This window comes from Chelonia mydas, chromosome 8, assembly GCF_015237465.2.
Source record: "Chelonia mydas isolate rCheMyd1 chromosome 8, rCheMyd1.pri.v2, whole genome shotgun sequence".
Lineage (NCBI taxonomy): Eukaryota > Metazoa > Chordata > Testudines > Cheloniidae > Chelonia > Chelonia mydas.
The window spans coordinates 53591586-53608582 of NC_057854.1; the positions used below are offsets into that span (position 1 = coordinate 53591586).

General features: G+C 44.1%; 1 protein-coding gene across 1 annotated transcript in view; it reads left to right on the forward strand.

Annotated features, from left to right (window-relative positions):
* The window catches only part of LAMC1 (laminin subunit gamma 1), a 131052-nt gene that overhangs the window by 95352 nt on the left and 18703 nt on the right, over positions 1-16997 (forward strand). The window contains exons 2-13 of the mRNA XM_037906874.2: positions 1765-2069; positions 2826-2956; positions 3614-3780; positions 6970-7158; positions 10392-10509; positions 10662-10760; positions 10873-11009; positions 13165-13287; positions 13391-13580; positions 13911-14023; positions 15567-15788; positions 15960-16148. Of these exons, the coding sequence (XP_037762802.2) occupies positions 1765-2069; positions 2826-2956; positions 3614-3780; positions 6970-7158; positions 10392-10509; positions 10662-10760; positions 10873-11009; positions 13165-13287; positions 13391-13580; positions 13911-14023; positions 15567-15788; positions 15960-16148 (1983 nt within the window). The remainder of the gene's footprint in view (positions 1-1764; positions 2070-2825; positions 2957-3613; positions 3781-6969; positions 7159-10391; positions 10510-10661; positions 10761-10872; positions 11010-13164; positions 13288-13390; positions 13581-13910; positions 14024-15566; positions 15789-15959; positions 16149-16997) is intronic.

Here is a 16997-nt window from a genome sequence, read left to right on the forward strand (position 1 = left end):
AGGGAGTGCAGTGGCATGGCTGCAAGCTCCTGCTGCTCTGAGCGGCATAGTGAGGGGTTGGATAAGGGGCAGGGGGGTAGTCAGGGGACAGGGAGCAGGGGGTGGTTGGATGGGGCGGTCAGAGGGCGGGGAGCTGGGGGGGTTGGATAGGGAGTGGGGTCCCGGGGTGTGGTTAGGGGCAGGGGTCCCAGGAGGGGGCAGTCAGGGGTCAAGGAGCGGGGGGGGGGGGTTGGATGGGTTGGGAGTTCTGAGGGGGGCAGTCAGGGCGCGGGAAGTGGGAGGGAGCCGATAAGGGACAGGAGCCAGGCTGTTTGGGGAGGAACAACCTTCCCTACCCGGCCCTCCATACAGTTTCACAACCCTGATGTGGCCCTTGGGCCAAAAAGTTTGCCCACCCCTGTTCTGTATCTTACATACAATAGGCCTAGGTTGTTCACATGAGACACAGGCAGACACTGTACAGTGAATCTGTGGCTTTTTGAATCTGCATCATAGTTCTGCGCATGTTCTAAGGCAGCTGATCTGCAGGACACTGTCATCCTGTTGTGCTGTAAGGACACTTGCCCATACTGATGTGAAAGTACCCCCAGAATACACTAAACTCTGAACTATTTCAGTTGCAAAGGAGTCAGTAAGTCCTGTCTCCTACTTACCTGTACTATAGACAATTATGTCACTAGACTCTGATGCCTCACTGTGATGTGGCTCACCATACAGAGAGTTCCATACTGGGCTGGGACAGCATAGCTTTTGGAAAACTCTATAGATAACTTGTGGCACATTAGAGACTAACCAATTTATTTGAACATAAGCTTTTGTGAGCTACAGCTCACTTCATCGGATGGCTCTAAGGTGCCACAAGTACTCCTTTTCTTTTTGCGAATACAGACTAACACGGCTGTTACTCTGAAATCTATAGATAACGCACTTCTACAACAATATCCCATTAATACTCAGATTAACTCTCATCTCTTTATAAGTGAGAATTTTCTGTAGGCATGAGTTGCTATGTTATCTTTCAACACTGCATCACCACCATTTTAGGGAACAGATGAAGGTATTTTTAAAAAATTCCTCTTATTCCTTGCAAGGTTTGAAGGTCTTGAAGGACTGAAGCACTAATGCACTGCTTTGTAACTGTCTGATTTATGTGGCCTGTGCTGTACAGGAGTGTACTTCTGGGAACAATGTTGAAAGTATTGACACCCTCTTTTCTAAGTAAAAATAAATTTTCCCTTTCCCCAAAGCTCCTGAGTTCTAAGAGTTAATAGATTTCACAGAGATGGGTTTTGTGAACCAGTTGTTCTCTTTGGACTAAGGAGGATTTGTCAGTGATGAGTTTGGGATTCATAACAAGAAAACGTTCTGGTTCTTATGATCTACAAAATTAAGATATAGTTAATCTTGAGAAATTAGATTTTTTTAGCAGATTTTGTTGCAATTCTTCAAACCCCCTGAAAACAAATGTGAATGTTGCTCAGCCTCAGTAACTAGCAGTGTATGCCTGTGTAGAGGTCACATGAGTTTTAAGATACAGTGGAATATAGAAATTACATAAATGTTTAGAAGTGCAACACAAAGCTGTCAAACAAATGAAACTGATGTCCATCACAGAACTGCTTTGGTGACACTTGAACTTGCCTTTTTGTGTGTTCTGCCAGTTTGAGCTCAGAGGTCAGGTTTTCACCTGGGCTTTGTCATACATTTTATAATGTGTTACTTGTTGTGAACTATGCCGACAAGGTTCATTTGTTTTGTCTGCAGGAAAGGCCTTTGACATCACATATGTGCGCCTGAAGTTTCACACCAGCCGGCCTGAGAGCTTTGCCATCTACAAACGTACCAGGGAAGATGGGCCGTGGGTGCCTTACCAGTACTACAGTGGCTCCTGTGAGAACACGTATCAGAAATTAAACCGAGGCTTTATCCGGACTGGGGAGGATGAACAGCAGGCACTCTGCACGGATGAGTTCAGTGACATCTCTCCGCTCACAGGTGGCAATGTGGCTTTTTCAACACTGGAGGGGCGTCCCAGTGCCTACAATTTTGACAACAGTGCTGTGTTACAGGTATGCGGGTAGGAATTGGATAAGAGGCAGGGAAGCCCTTTATTATCTGTGCACTATGGAAATCTATTAGAAACTAAATCCATATCTCTGATATACTGGTAGGCTTAGCAAATGGATACAGCGGACCGTCCAGCATTTCAGAGATAATGGAGGAAAATAGATTGATATTAGAAACTGAATACTTGCCTCATCTGTATGTATATTCTGAGTATACTTCAAAAAAAAAGTGTTGTCTTTCTCCCTCTGCCTCTTCCACCCAGATGTGTATCTCTGTGCTTTTTGTCTGGAGGTGTTTGGCTGCAAATTTAGTATACGCAAGATTTGTTTTCCATTCTTGCTGGGCTGTTTTGCAAGGGAACTGCTGTTCATTAGATTTGTGCAGTTTTGCAAGTGCACACACTTGCATCTTGTTCTTTCTTTGCTGAAGATATTTTCTTTACTGCTGCTACTTAGCACATAGCAGTAAAGGCATGAGAATACTGGAGAAAGCACATAAAGTTAGTAAAGGAGCTTGGAAAATGTATTTGAATGGGGTTTGCAAGAAAAAACATTCAAACCTAGAGGGAATGGCAAAAGTTTTAGGGCAGGCTCGCAGGAGATAAGGAGAGAAAATATTGGGTGGGCTTCATGAGTGACTTCTGGCACCAACCCTATTTTTATGTGAATGTTAGTGCTAATGACGAGAACGCTATAGTACATTTGAGCTTTGCATTGGTGGTTTGAGTTTCATTTTGGTGGGGGTTTTATCTCCATTAGGAATGGGTGACGGCTACTGACATCCGAGTGACCCTCAATCGTCTGAACACCTTTGGAGATGAAGTTTTCAATGATCCAAAAGTTCTCAAGTCCTATTATTATGCAATTTCTGATTTTGCTGTGGGTGGCAGGTGAGTAAATCATTGCTAATAAAAAGCCATATTCAGTACTGCCATAGTGCTTTAATCATTAGACTGCTTTAAGGACATTAATTATACTTAATCACATTGAGATATGCTAAAGCAGAAGCACAATAAAATGTGTTTTATGAAGCCTGTAATTACTCCTAACCAAAACTATATCTAAATGCTTGAAAGAGCCGTTTCACTTATGTCAAACGTAAATAGCTATAACATGGGAACTTTATCCTGTTAGAAATCCACACAACACTCCCTCCTAGATCTTAGACTTTGTCTGTATTACCGTTGCTGATTGTAAACTGTAAGTAGACAAAATTGAAACTAAATAGATTTAATATTAATATTAAAAATGAACTCACATGATGTAATACTTGTGGTATTGGGCATTTTCATATTTAATTGACTTAAAAGCCTCCATTTTTTTATATGCCAAAGAATTTCAGATCTGCCGTAGAAACCAGAGTAGTCCTTGCCACAAAACTTAAGTCAAGTTTTCCACAAAAGTTCTTCCATATTTAAGGAAAGTGGCCAGACTTCTGAGAGTCTTCAGTCTCTGGGATATAAGCCTGCTGTGTGTGTGACCTGGACCTGGGGAGCTTAAGACGTATTATGTCTGAAGTCAATACATTCATTTCTCCTGTTCTGCAGGTGCAAGTGCAATGGCCATGCAAGTGAGTGTGTGAAGAATGACTTTGGGAAGCTGTCATGTAACTGCAAACACAACACTTTTGGGGAAGACTGCGAGAAGTGCCTTCCCTTCTACAATGACCGGCCATGGAGAAGAGCAACAGCAGAGAGTGCCAATGAATGTTTGTGTAAGTGGCTTTGTACAAGAAAAATCTTTCTGTGGTATATTCCACCACCTCTACCATCAGGCAGGTGGCAGCCAAGCACAAAAAGTCTCTTTAATATTTAGTTTCTCCCTTTCCCTTCCTCCTGGCAAGTCCCAATTTCTTCTTTACTCTGTCAAATTCTGTCCACACTAGAATCCACATTTTAAACAGTGTGCAAACACTTTTATACCTGTGTGTGTTTGCATGGCAGCTCCATGTAGTTACAGCGCATGATGGGTGGGATTTTCAAAAGCACGTAAGTGACTTAGGAGCATAAGTGTCTCATTGACTTTCCCTGGAGCTGTCATGGATCCATGGGGTCTGGTCTATACCACAGCCTGTAACCAATCCCTTGGAAGTGACCTTTTTTAGTGTGCCGAACCCCAGGGGTTCATGCAGTTCCACAGGGGCATATCCATGGCCTCCAAGACTGGACCTTCAGGCACCTTCGATCCCTGTCTCTCCATGGCTCCTTGCAGTGAACTCAGCCAAACCAGACTCCTGTGGGAGGCTTGTGCTGTACCCCTTCAGGGCGCAATGCTCTCAGTGAGTATTTGCAATGACACCAGGCAGCCTCTGCAAAACAGAGTAGGATTTATTAGTCACCTGGCATAGAGAATCTGAAGGTCCTTAGGTCAGCAATGAGAGGCAAAGGTTAAGCCATAGTCCATCCTGGCCAAGCCAGTGCAAAAAGTCTGCCAAGCTGCTGTGGACTCCTATTTCTGGTTCTGGCTCTTTGTCAGTTCAAGGTGAGCGCTGCTGAGTCCCGCCAAAAGCCAGCTCTTAACCCTGCATTCTGACACCTCTTGGTCCATTGTTCTCGAGCTGGAGCCCCTGCTCTGCTTCCCTGCCAAGAGGTGGGAGAAAACCTCCTTCCTCTGGGTTGTTGGTCGCTAGATGTCAATGTCTTGGCCATTGGGGTTTCCCATTGTCTTTTTCCAGATTCTGTACTGATATAGGTTAGTTTTAGCAGGCCCAGCCAGTTCCTTAGTGACACATTCATTCCACTCCAGACAGTGACATGACACAAACAGCCATGTCTCCTGTTCTGCCCCAAGAGCAGATTTAACCCCTTTTTCACCCACTGTGTAGCAAGGCAAAGTGTGGGGGAAACTGAGGCACGCATCAGCATTATAAAAATATTACAGAAAATTCTCCCTTCATCACTGGGACTTGTGCTTGTAAGTCACTTAGGCACTTTTGAAAGTCTTGCCTGTTACATTGGAAACCACCCAGTCCGCACATAATGGATAGCTTCCATTAAACAGTTGAATGATGTGGAAGTTTGTAGCAAAGCCCTATCACAGTGAAATCCCAAACTTCCAGAGAAAAAGGACCAGACTCACAGGGTCTCCCTCTTGTTTTGAGACAAAGCTAAAACTTAATAGACATCTCATTTGGTTATCAAGAATGTAGTGGAAATGTAATGTAGGACCCAAGGGCCTTTTGTGACAGAACCCATTAATGCAGGTGTGTTGTTACCATTTATTATTTATATTGTGGCACCAGGTTGGGTGCCCAGTAAGGATTTGGGTATCATCGTGTTAGGTGCTATGCAAACAAGTTAGGTCCCTGCCTCAGTCTAGTATAAAATATAGTAAATGCAATTGGCTGAGCACACCTAGAGTAGAACTGACCCAGCAACTTGTTTAAAGAGGTTGGGACTTTGTTTTAGGGATGCATTTGAGTCCTAGCCATGGGGAGTCTCTTTTCTGAAAAAATGGATAGTTTTCAGTCCTGCATGGCATCCTGGTTCAGCATAAGTTATCTTACACTAACAAAGATTTTTATGCCATTTTTCCTCAGGAGGACCCAAAGAAATATGCCCAAGTGTCTCATGGTTCTTAATGAACACAGTAATGACGTAGCTCTGAACTCCATTAACATGAAGCAGAAGATTGCTTAGCTTCTGGAAATAGGGTGCAGAATGATATCTGAAGGCTGAGTCCTGTGCTTGTCAGTAGAAATATTTCACAGAATTGCTAGAAACTCCCATCTGAACTCCACCAGTATCACTGACAGATCTCTAACAAGGGGTGTGTTATAGAAGAACACCTACTGGAGAATAGAATTGCTTCATGTAGTAGTTGCACACGACAAAATTATATGGACATGGTGCTTAGAGAGCCGCAGAAGAAAGAGAAATAGGATTGTTTCTGGTGTGCAGTATAATGAATGCAGTGGCCTTTTAACTGAAGAGTTCAGTTAGTATTCAGTGACCTCTTCCCTTTGCAGTCAGTTCTTGATCTCCAGAATACACTCAGACTTCATCCCGGTCCAGGCTATTGCAGAGGTGCAGTGGTTCTAATGTATCTCTCTTAAAAGCAAGCCAGTTTATTTGTGTGGTCTTCTGTTAGGAGCTATTGCTCCTCGTAGTTTACTTACGGGGGTGGAGGGTGGAAGACTTTCAGACAGGAACCTTCTTCCTGTCTGACCGTGTATGAGTATTAAAAGGTCCCAGCTGTTGATATAAGTCCTGTGACTTCAGTTGACAGCCCAATGAAACCAGTGTCTTGTCTACCTCACTCCCTAGACATAGAAATCTCTCTGCATGAGAGGGAGAAGAAACTTTTCTCACAGGCCTTTCTGGAAAGCTTGTGTCACTGTTATCGTCTCTCACTGTTTTGCATGCCTGAAACAGCATTACTGTGTGGGAAGGCAGCAGGAAGGGTGGAAAGCTGTAGCCCAGCTGGCAAGGGAGCAGCATGGAACTCTAGTATTCCTTCTGACATACGTAGAAAGCAGTGTTTTTTCAACAGAGTATTTGTTAAGACTAGCTTCTTCCACCTAGCAGAGGGAAGGAAAACAAATACTTCTGGCCCATGCTGCTGTTTTCATTGATTGGAATGGGAAGAGCAGAGTTGTTTAGATTCCATCTGTCTTTGCTGATTAAGTCTGTGTGTACCAGCAGTACCTACATCCCTATCACACACTAACAGAACCTCTGACTCTTTGACATCTGCTTTTCTTTCACCCCAGACTAATTTCTAACTCATTTTGTTTTTGTTGCATTGCACTCTGATATAATAATCATGTACATCTTCTCCCAGACCAATCACTCTTCGACTGACTTTCTACACCTTTTTTCTGGGGCAGGTCTAGTATTGTAGGTGAGAGTAGGATACCTTCTTATGGAAATGAACTGATTTAACCATGTGCCTTTTCCCACAGCCTGTAACTGCAATGGGCGGTCACGGGAGTGTTACTTTGATGCTGAACTGTACCGCTCCAAGGGCCATGGTGGTCACTGCATTGGCTGCTTGGATAACACTGATGGTGCCAACTGTGAAAGGTGCCGGGAGAACTTCTATCGCCTTGGAAGTGATGAAGGATGTCTACCGTGTAACTGTAACGCTGTTGGTAAGTCAGGATGCAGAATCTTCCCTCCTGTAAACTTAAAAAAAAAAAAAAGTTTGCACAAGTTATAGTATTTCAACTTAAAATTGTTAAGTAACCTGCTCCTTGCTTCAAGGAAAATGCACAGCAGCCAAGTTCATAGACTTTAAGCAGATACTCTGCATATACAATAGTTCCTTTTCAAATGCATTCTAGAAGGGCTTTTTCTGTGTATTATAACATGCTACAGTGATGGGCAAGGCCCTGGACACACCCAGTAGGTGGAACTTTGGAGCTGTTGCAGTCCCGCAGAATTTTTTCAAATCATCTAGGTATCCAAAAGCAGCAGTTTGAATACCTTGTTTTATTAAAGGGTGAATGAAGTAAGACATTTGTGGTGGTGTATCTAAGCACCAGAGAATGTGAACCAAGCAAACTTTAAAAAAAACTCTTTTAAAGGAAAGTCAAAATACTCCGCTGGATTCTTCTTTTTTTTAAAAGAAAAAGTTTTTGTCATAAGAACAAATCTAATAGTCAATCAAATTACCTGACCTGTATAGGGATCAGTCCCACAAGTAATAAGAGGAATGGGGAAAACAAAAAGGTAGTGGAAGCTAAGGTAAGAGCTGATAATCCAAAATAGACCAGCTGAAATAAATTAGGTCTGGCACAGTCTCTCCCCCCCCCAGCCCAGCTGCCTTGAGAGCATGTTGCAAGCACTATCTCCCTATGAACTCCTGAAGGGAAGTTCCACCTTCAAAAAACTTTTGACCAAGAAAGGCATGCCCATGCCATTTTCTTCCCTGCCTTCACCCCCAAACTCTCCCTGGGTCTTATGTTAAGATCAAGTCAGGCCAACTGTAAATGCCAAGTAGGGACGTGGGAAGAGAGGTAATTGCTCAGGTACGTAGGGGCAAATTACAAAAATCTTTATAACTTAATACTAAGCCCTTGACTTGTAGCCCAGGGTATGCTGACATCCAGTGTGTATTAAAAGTGTGGGGAGTTGATTTAGGATGATATTTTTATCTACGTAATGTTTTATAAACAATTATAGACTGGATCACACAGGGAGTTTGAACTTTGACTGTATATGAGAGAGATTTTTTGAGTCCTTCACTCTTAATGATTCAGTCTGGTTTAATCCTCTTATAATTGTTTCACTTACTGTTACACACAGCCTTTTAGTGCAGCCTGAAGTGGAAGGCAGAAACCATTCCTTTTTATACCTAAAAAGTTGCGTTATCTTACATATTTGTTCACTTACTAGCCCTTAGAACACTGACATTTTCCAGTCTGCTAGCCAAACAAATGCCTGGGAGAAACCATTCTCTCTTCAAAGAGTTAAAGAAGCTGAGTAAACTGTGTCTTCTGGACCAAACTCAGGGAGCATGTTTGTGTCGCTTTCACAAGGGGGGAAAAAAGGTCAAAATTTTCATTCAGATGCAATTTTATAAAACTCATCTTAAGACAATTCCTTGCTACAAACGTGAGGCTTGCTTTGGAGTCTGTTAGAGGCAGAGGAGAAAGTAAGCCTGTACGCCCCGGTACAGCATACCAGCAAGAGCCGCTGCACCGTACTGGGGAGCCCGGCTTCCCCAGGGGGCAATTTAAAGAGCCTGGGGCGCTCCCAGCAGTGGCTGGAGCCCCAGGCCCTTTAAATTGCTTCCAGAGCCCCGCTGCTGGAGCCCTGGGGTAGCGGCTGCAGGGCTCCAGGGGCTATTTAAAGGGCAAGGGTGGTAGAAGCAGGGGAGCCCCGGGCCCTTTAAACAGCCCCCAGAGTCCTAGGGTGGGGGGGCTCCAGGGGCTATTTAAAGGTCCAGGGCTCCAGCTGTCTCTGCCGCCCCAGTCCTTTAAATAGCCGCTGGAGCCCCGCCGCTTCCCCAGGGCTCCGGGGGCTATTTAAAGGGCCCATGGCTCCCCTGCTTCTACCTGGGGAAGCGACGGGGCTCCGGCGGCTATTTAAAGGGCCGGAGCAGTAGAAGAGGGGAGCCCTGAGCCCTTTAAATAGCCCCCAGATCCTCGGGCGGCTGCTGCTGCTACCCAGGTGGTGGTGGGGGACACTTACATTACAGGGTGGGCTGAGGCTGGCTCTGACCCCCTCAACCCCGCCCCTTCTGCCCTAGGCCCCGCCCCTTCCAGGGTCCAGAGCTGGCCCCAGCGTACTGGTAAGTCACTCGACTTACTGTCACCCCTGGTTAGAGGTCATGTGTTCCTCTACCAAACCTCCTCAATACTATTTGGGTTAGCATTCAAAGTCTATCAGGGTGATGTATAGCGGTTTCTTAGCATTTAAATTCTACCAGTATGACGTGTGGCATGTGAGCTATGTGAGGCCAAGTGCTCCTTCTCAGTGCTCTTGTCATCTGGCCTCCTGATAGGGAGGAGAAGAAGTCTGAGCAGTTCCAGCACTGTGTCCTTTAGGAGCTCACTCCCTGACCACAGACAGTAAAAGAGAAGGCTGACCTGGCCAAGAACAGCCCATGCTCAGGAGCCTATCTTGCAATACAGGAAAGTTGGGGAGAGCCCAGGCTGGCTGAAAAAGGGAAACCTACATGTAGACAGTCTAACCCCAAGCATGGGCTAGGAGAGGGGGCCTATTGGGTATTATCTTTGTGAGAGCTAGCAGCACTTGTAGACTTGGTGGGGCTTGAGAAGGCAGAGAAGTGGGAGTACCAAGGAAGAAAATCTGTGTGTGAGGGGAACTGATCAGGGGGTACCTAGGCAAAGGGGGAAATGAAGATGATTGGGGTGCAGAGAAGAGACTTGGGAAAAGGAGGGTGGGGAAAAGAAGACTGCGAGTGCTGTACTGAGGGAAGGATAATGAGATGGCATGGGATAAACTGGAGATGCAGAGATAACAGTGAGAATGGAAGAGACGGAAGGGAGAAAACCCAATGGAAAGGAGCAAAAATGGTACAAGGAGAAAATGAGAATAGAAGTGGGATATGGGAGAGAGGGAAGGGGAAGCTAAACAAGTGCAAGGTCAGTACAGCTTTATTTTGGAAGCACAGATGTAACAATATCATTTGAGTGATGTCATGGGGGATGCACATTTATGAACAGTCATGTAAATCAGATGCTGCCCTTAGGCTCTTGGCAAGTTTTCATTCTAGACCTTAGAGTGACACATCACTGTTCTTCTGTTCCCTCTCCCTGCATTTCCCCCAAAGCTCTCTTAGCACCCAGTTTGATCTGCAACAGCTAATGTAATCACATGCTCTGTTAAAGTTCCCTTTTTTTTCCTGTTCCCATAGGCTCTCTCAGCACTCAGTGTGATAACTACGGCCGGTGCAGCTGCAAACCAGGTGTGATGGGAGATAAATGTGACCGATGCCAGCCAGGGTTCCACTCCCTCTCAGAGGCCGGGTGCAGGTAAAGGATTCTTTTCCTATAGTTAAAGTAGAAAGTGAAGGAGCTACTGCTCAAGAGGGGAGTGTGTGAATTTTCCTGTAAACTTTCTTCTCTTCTGGTTTCTGTACACAGTTCTCAGTGGGTTTCTTTCTCCTCTCCACTGTCTCCATCAGGCTATGTTCATGCAATCCTGCTGGTAGCACAGATGACTGCAGTATTGAAACAGGACGATGTACCTGCAAGGACAACGTGGAGGGATTCCACTGTGAGAGGTGACTTGCCCTTTCAATAGCTGTGTTGCATATGTCTCAGGAGTGTTCTTGGTCACTGTGTGTTTTGAAAAAAAAGATGAAGAAATAACTTCTTACTCTTGCCCATTTTTAGATGTAAACCTGGATTTTTCAATCTGGATCCAGCCAATCTGAGAGGCTGCACCCCTTGCTTCTGTTTTGGTCACTCCTCGGTCTGCACTAATGCCGTTGGCTACAGTATCTACAGCATCATCTCCAACTTCCAGACTGGTAAAGAGATATCTTCCTTTGACTTCAAGGCTATGCTATGGACTTCAATCTAAAAATTAACTCTTTCCTTCTGCTCCTCTTCCCCTTTCCCTGTGCTGGGTTACTGTAGCCAAAGCATTCAAACTGTAGGTACCTAAATATGTAGCATCACTTTCGGAAGTGCTGAGTACCTACAATACGCATTAAAGTCCATAGGAGTTGCAGGTGCTCAGCATCTTCAAACATCAAGCAGTTTTTATTTAGGTGGCCAAATATGGGTTTATGTGCATGACTTTAGGCATCTAGATTTGAAATGTTTTAATGTATATGTGTACTGAGGATGTAAACACTTCTCTTTCTACTTAATGCCGGCAGCTAGGAGAAGGCATTTGCTCAATTTGAAAACCTAGCCAAAAGTTATGACTTCTAAACTTTATAATATAACAACTCTTGGGTTTTGAGTTCAGTGTGGTTTTGGCAAAACGTGGCTTCTGGCTGCTTCCTGTTGTTTTTGTTGGTAGACCTAAAATCAGGGCAAGACCCACTTTTTGTACAATCTCTTTTTGCTTTCATGCAGCAGTAAGCTGTATGGGCTCCTATGCAGCTTGGAAATCATGTTTCTTAATTAAATTTCCTCTGGAAAACACAGTTTTATGGAAGTCTGAACTTCAAAATAGGAAAGTCTCTACAAAATTCACAAAACCCCGGATATTTGCATGTTCTCCCTACTTAGTATTACGGTTTTTCTGGTGATAGAGCAGTTTAAAAACTCTGCTCTTTGAAAGTTAGAGAAAATGGTGGGCATAACGTGCGTGAAGTTAGTACTTCGTATGTTCTGGGTTTGAACTGGTAACGTAGCAGTTTCTCTTTGTCAGAGGGTGGAAACAATGACACAAACTTCCTAAAGTATGTTTGCACCAGTGCATAAAATGTAAGCTAGATATTCCCTGGGCGACACATTGTGTTTCTTGCGTGATATGGTATCTGTGACTGGTTTGGTCACAGAGACCCCCTTGGACTGTCACCTGATGTGCTGAAATTACCTCTGAGCCCGTTTCCCCTGCCATCTTGGGACTCCAGAACCCTGCCTTTTTGAGCCAGATATGCTAGTCTGCTGCAACACAGACCCAGATCTGGGCCACACCCCCAAAGCTGCAGGCTTTAACCAAAAACTGCTCAGCAAGTCACCTATCTCCAGCACCCAGACACCTAGCTCCCAATGGGATCCAAACCCCAAATAAATCCATTTTACTCTGTTTAAAGCTTATACAGGGTAAACTCATAAATTCCATAAATTGTCCGCCCTCTATAACACTGATAGAGAGATATGCACAGCTGTTTGCTCCCCCAGGTATTAATCACTTACTCTACAATAAACAAAAGTGATTTTATTAAGTATAAAAAGTAGGATTTAAGTGGTTCCAAGTAATAACAGACAGAACAAAGTAAGTTACCAAGCGAAATAAAACAAAACACCCAAGTCTAAGTCTAACACATTTAAGAAACTGAATACAGGTAAATCTCACCCTCACCTTATTTTCCAATAAGCTTCTTTCACAGACTAGACTCCTTCTTAGTCTTGTCAGTTCCGGCTCAGGTGCTAACTAGGGGATTTCTCATGACTTCCAGTCCCCTTTGTTCTGTTCCACCCCCTTTTATAGCTTTGGCACAAGGCGGGAATCTTTTGTCTCTCTTGGTCCCTACCCCTCCTTCTAAATGGAAAAGCACCAGGTTTAAGATGGATTCCAGTACCAGGTGACATGCTCACATGTCCGTGGGACCCCAAGCCTCCGTTCTTTCCAGCCTGACTCTCACTCGAATACAGGAAGGCTTACAAGTAAACAGAGCCATTTACAACCAATTGTTCTAGTTAATGGGAGCCATCAAGATCCTAAGCCACCATTAATGGCCCATACTTTACATAATTACAATAGGACCTCAGAGTAATACTTCATATTTCTAGTTTGATACAAGAATGATACATTCATACAAATAGGATGAACACACTCTGTAGATTATAAGCTTTGTAATGATACCTTACAAGACACCTTTTGCATGAAGCATATTCCAGTTACATTATATTCACACTTGTAAACATATTTTCATAAAACATATGCAGTGCAATGTCACAGTATATACCTTATGGAGCATTTCCCCTTATAAATCTGTATTTCAGGGGAGGAAGAGTGGCGTGCTGAACAGCGAGATGGCTCTGAAATTTTACTCCAGTGGAGTGTGGAAACCCAAGACATCTCTGTTATCTCAGACAGCTATTTCCCTATCTATTTCATTGCACCTGGTAAGTAGAGTCAGAGACGAGGATCTCTCTAAAAATTCACCATGTTACCATATAGTAAATGTTGACTTTTCTGCCCCTAATAAGAGTTTTGTTTCTGTTTCAGACAAGTTTTTGGGCAACCAGGTTTTGAGTTATGCTCAAAATCTGACCTTCTCCTTTCGGGTGGATAGGCGGGACACTCGACTCTCTGCAGAGGACCTGGTGCTTGAAGGGGCTGGGCTTAGAGTATCTGTGCCTCTTATTGCTCAGGGCAACTCCTATCCTAGTGAGAACACAGTGAAGTATGCCTTCAGGTGAGTGAGTGTTCCCTGTAACATTGAAAGAGTCGGGACTGACTGGGGAGGAAGGAGAGTAATTGCTGTAACAGGAATCTAGCCTGGGGTGGACAGTGTTCTCAGAAGGGACAGTAAGAAAACCAGAACTGTTAATGTTGTTTTTTCGAAATGGAATTCATAATCATGCCATCAGATGGATACAGTGCACATGGCCTAGTAGTAGAACATAGTTATATGCTAAATGTGTTGTAACAGCATATAATTGCTCGAATGGTCCATTGAAAGAGCACAGCCATCAGCACATGAAAGCTGTAAGCATAGAAAATTATACATACCTCTTTTCCATAGGCTCCATGAAGCAACAGATTACCCGTGGAGGCCTTCTCTTACCCCATTTGAGTTTCAGAAGCTGCTTTACAACTTGACTTCTATCAAGATCCGTGGGACATACAGTGAGAGAAGTGAGTCATTCCACTACTTGGGAAAGTGGGTCTAGGGATGAGACATGGTGTGGTTTCCACAACAGCTGTATATAGGAGAGGAGCAGATTATCTCACTGCTGCAGAATGACAGTGGCCAGCATATTTCAGAGCCTAATTATAAATACCTAAGGGTGGTTGGTTGTCAGTCCATGACTCATGCTTTGCATCAGTCCGCCATCTTGCTTCCTGGGCCACTTGCAGGGTACCCACTGTCACTGTGATACGAATCCCTTGCAGGAGGCGAAGGATCCACAGTCTCTGTTCCTTTGGGCTTTTAAAAAAAAATGTCTTTAGCATTTTTGTCATGACCATGTATAGACCTGATTAATGAAAATCTGGGAGCAGACCAGATTCACCCCAGAATTCTGAAGGAAGTGGCCGCAGAGATGCCAGGATTCTTTAACACACGTGTGACACCTACTCTACTGCTATTACACTTGTAATGTAAAGAGGAAAGAGACAGGAAAACACACAACTGATGAGAGATAATTGTTCTAAGTGGGAAAGGCCTGATCCCCAAACCTCCCCATTTTACAGAACCTCTGTTTACTTTAGTGGGAGTTCCACATAAGGAGGTGCTGTGGGAACTGGCTCTGATTAAGGACAGAACATCAATGGCCTTGAACACCCTTGAGAGATTTTCATGCTAAAACAAATAGATTAAAAAAAAAAGTATGAACTTTTTAGATTGGGAATCTACAAGAATTTGAAGTGGAATTTTTTTACACAAGAGGAATGTACCAATAATAAAATAGAGGGTAGAAAGTGGGCAATGTGACTTATCTGATGAGCATTCCAGCTGTTGCTAATATCCCATGATATGTGGGGTTCTGTTTGGAGTTCTAGAGCTGTTACACTAGAGCAAACACCCTTACATCAACATATAACAATCATTTTACATCTGTCATAGAACTCTGCCTAAGAGGAATTGCTAGGGAAAGTCGCCTTAAGGTACTGAGGGGAGAATGACTTTGGAGGAGAAAAACCCAAAAGAGAATGGGCAGAGGGACGTCGAGGTAGTTTCTTCGTTCTCTTACTGTGAGAGAGTGGTTCTGGTGAAGAATTCACTGCATACATTTTAAAGATTCAAGAGGGCTTGTCTGTCCTTGTAACCGGGAAGATTAGGAACCATTCTTGGTTTCTGAATAGAACTATAAACAGTGCACACACAAGGCATGATTTTTTACTGCCAAAATGTATTTACACAAATCGTGTTCTTTGAACCCTGCTATGTTTTGTATGGCAGCTGTTTGGCAAGCTGCCACCTCTACATACCTGTGTATCTCATCCATAGGGAACTGCCCTCTCTGCTTTCTGGCCTTTGTTCTGTCTGGGTTACCTGGCATCCTTCTCTCATCAACCTAAGCAACTGCTGACTTTCCTGCAAAAGTAATAGCAAACACATCTCTTCCGACACTGTGTTGTCTGTCTCTGACTTGTGTGTAAATATACTGTATTGGGCTCATATCATACCATTTTTCATGTGTGGGTAATTAAATGCTTCCCTTCCCAATCTCTCCAGGTGCTGGATACCTGGATGATGTCACTATTGTGAGTGCTCGTCCTGAGCCTGGAACCCCTGCAACCTGGGTGGAGAGTTGTACCTGCCCAGCAGGATACCATGGGCAATTCTGCGAGCACTGTGCCCCAGGTTATAGGAGGGAGACACCTAGCCTTGGGCCATACAGTCTGTGTGTGCTGTGTACCTGTAATGGGCACAGTGAGAGCTGTGACCCAGAGACTGGTAAGGAGGAAGACTGTGGGGGAGGGTGGCAGCAGGAGGAGATCTGACTTTTTTTGTTTTGTTTCATTTTTTTTTTCTTTGCGTGGGGGATGGGATGGGGATAATGACTGGAACAATATTAAAAACATATCCTTGTATTTTTCTCTTCCCTGCTCCCTCACAACCCCACAGGTGCTTGCGACTGCAGAGATAACACTGCAGGCCTTCACTGTGAGAAGTGCAGTGATGGGTATTACGGAGATGCAACTACAGGCATTTCCTCAGACTGTCAGCCATGTCCATGTCCAGGGGGCTCCAGCTGCGCCGTAGTGCCCAAGACTAAGGAGGTGGTGTGCACCAACTGTCCTGCTGGTACCACAGGTGCGTTCTTTATTCAGAGCTTCCACATCCCACCTGCCCAGAGAGAGCCTTCTTATACCAGGTCTGCTGCTTTGCACAGTAAAGGGAAATGAGCAGAACTGATCCCCTCTGTATTTTGTGGTTGCTTTTTTCTTAGCAGACAGCTTGGTAACTAGTATCGAGCTCTTTGTTGCCATAATTCTTGGGATTCTATGAATTGAAAAAAGCCAAATGTTTCTCTCTTTCCTGAGTGAGGAAACTGAAATTTAGTCTGAGCAAAGTCTGAAAATACTTGGGATACACGAGCCGTGATCATTTCTGATACTGAGCATTGTTAATCATGTGGAGCTGGGTGGAAAATGGAATACGATTGTCATTAAAACAGGCGTGAGAGCTGTTGAATTTTTCTGTTCAAATCAGGATAAAATTATAGGGCGTATCTTCCCTCTGCCAGTCTGTCAGACGTTGCATGTCGTTTGCTGCAGCAGGTTTGTTCTGCCTAGGAAGCCGTAGGCTGCAGTGATTCATCAGGACAGGTCAACTAATGTACAAATCCATATTGTTTTTTACAGCCTAAAACAAATGTCTCCGCAGATCTGTATCTTATTTTAAATAGTAAATCATAAAGTAGATGAGGGTGTTAACCCTTTAAGTAAAGCCTTTTTTGTCTATAACCAGCAAATACAACTCAAAGTGGCAAGGCCTTCAGCTGAATTTAGGCTTGACACCAGGGAGTCAAAAGAAGAGGACCCTTAAAATGTTTACAAACACTTGGCTAGATGACTGCCTCTGAGTCCCTGCACTAGTTCGCTGTGTCTGCTCAAACACAAGAATATGCCATCTACAGATCAGCTTGGAGGAGTTGCACAG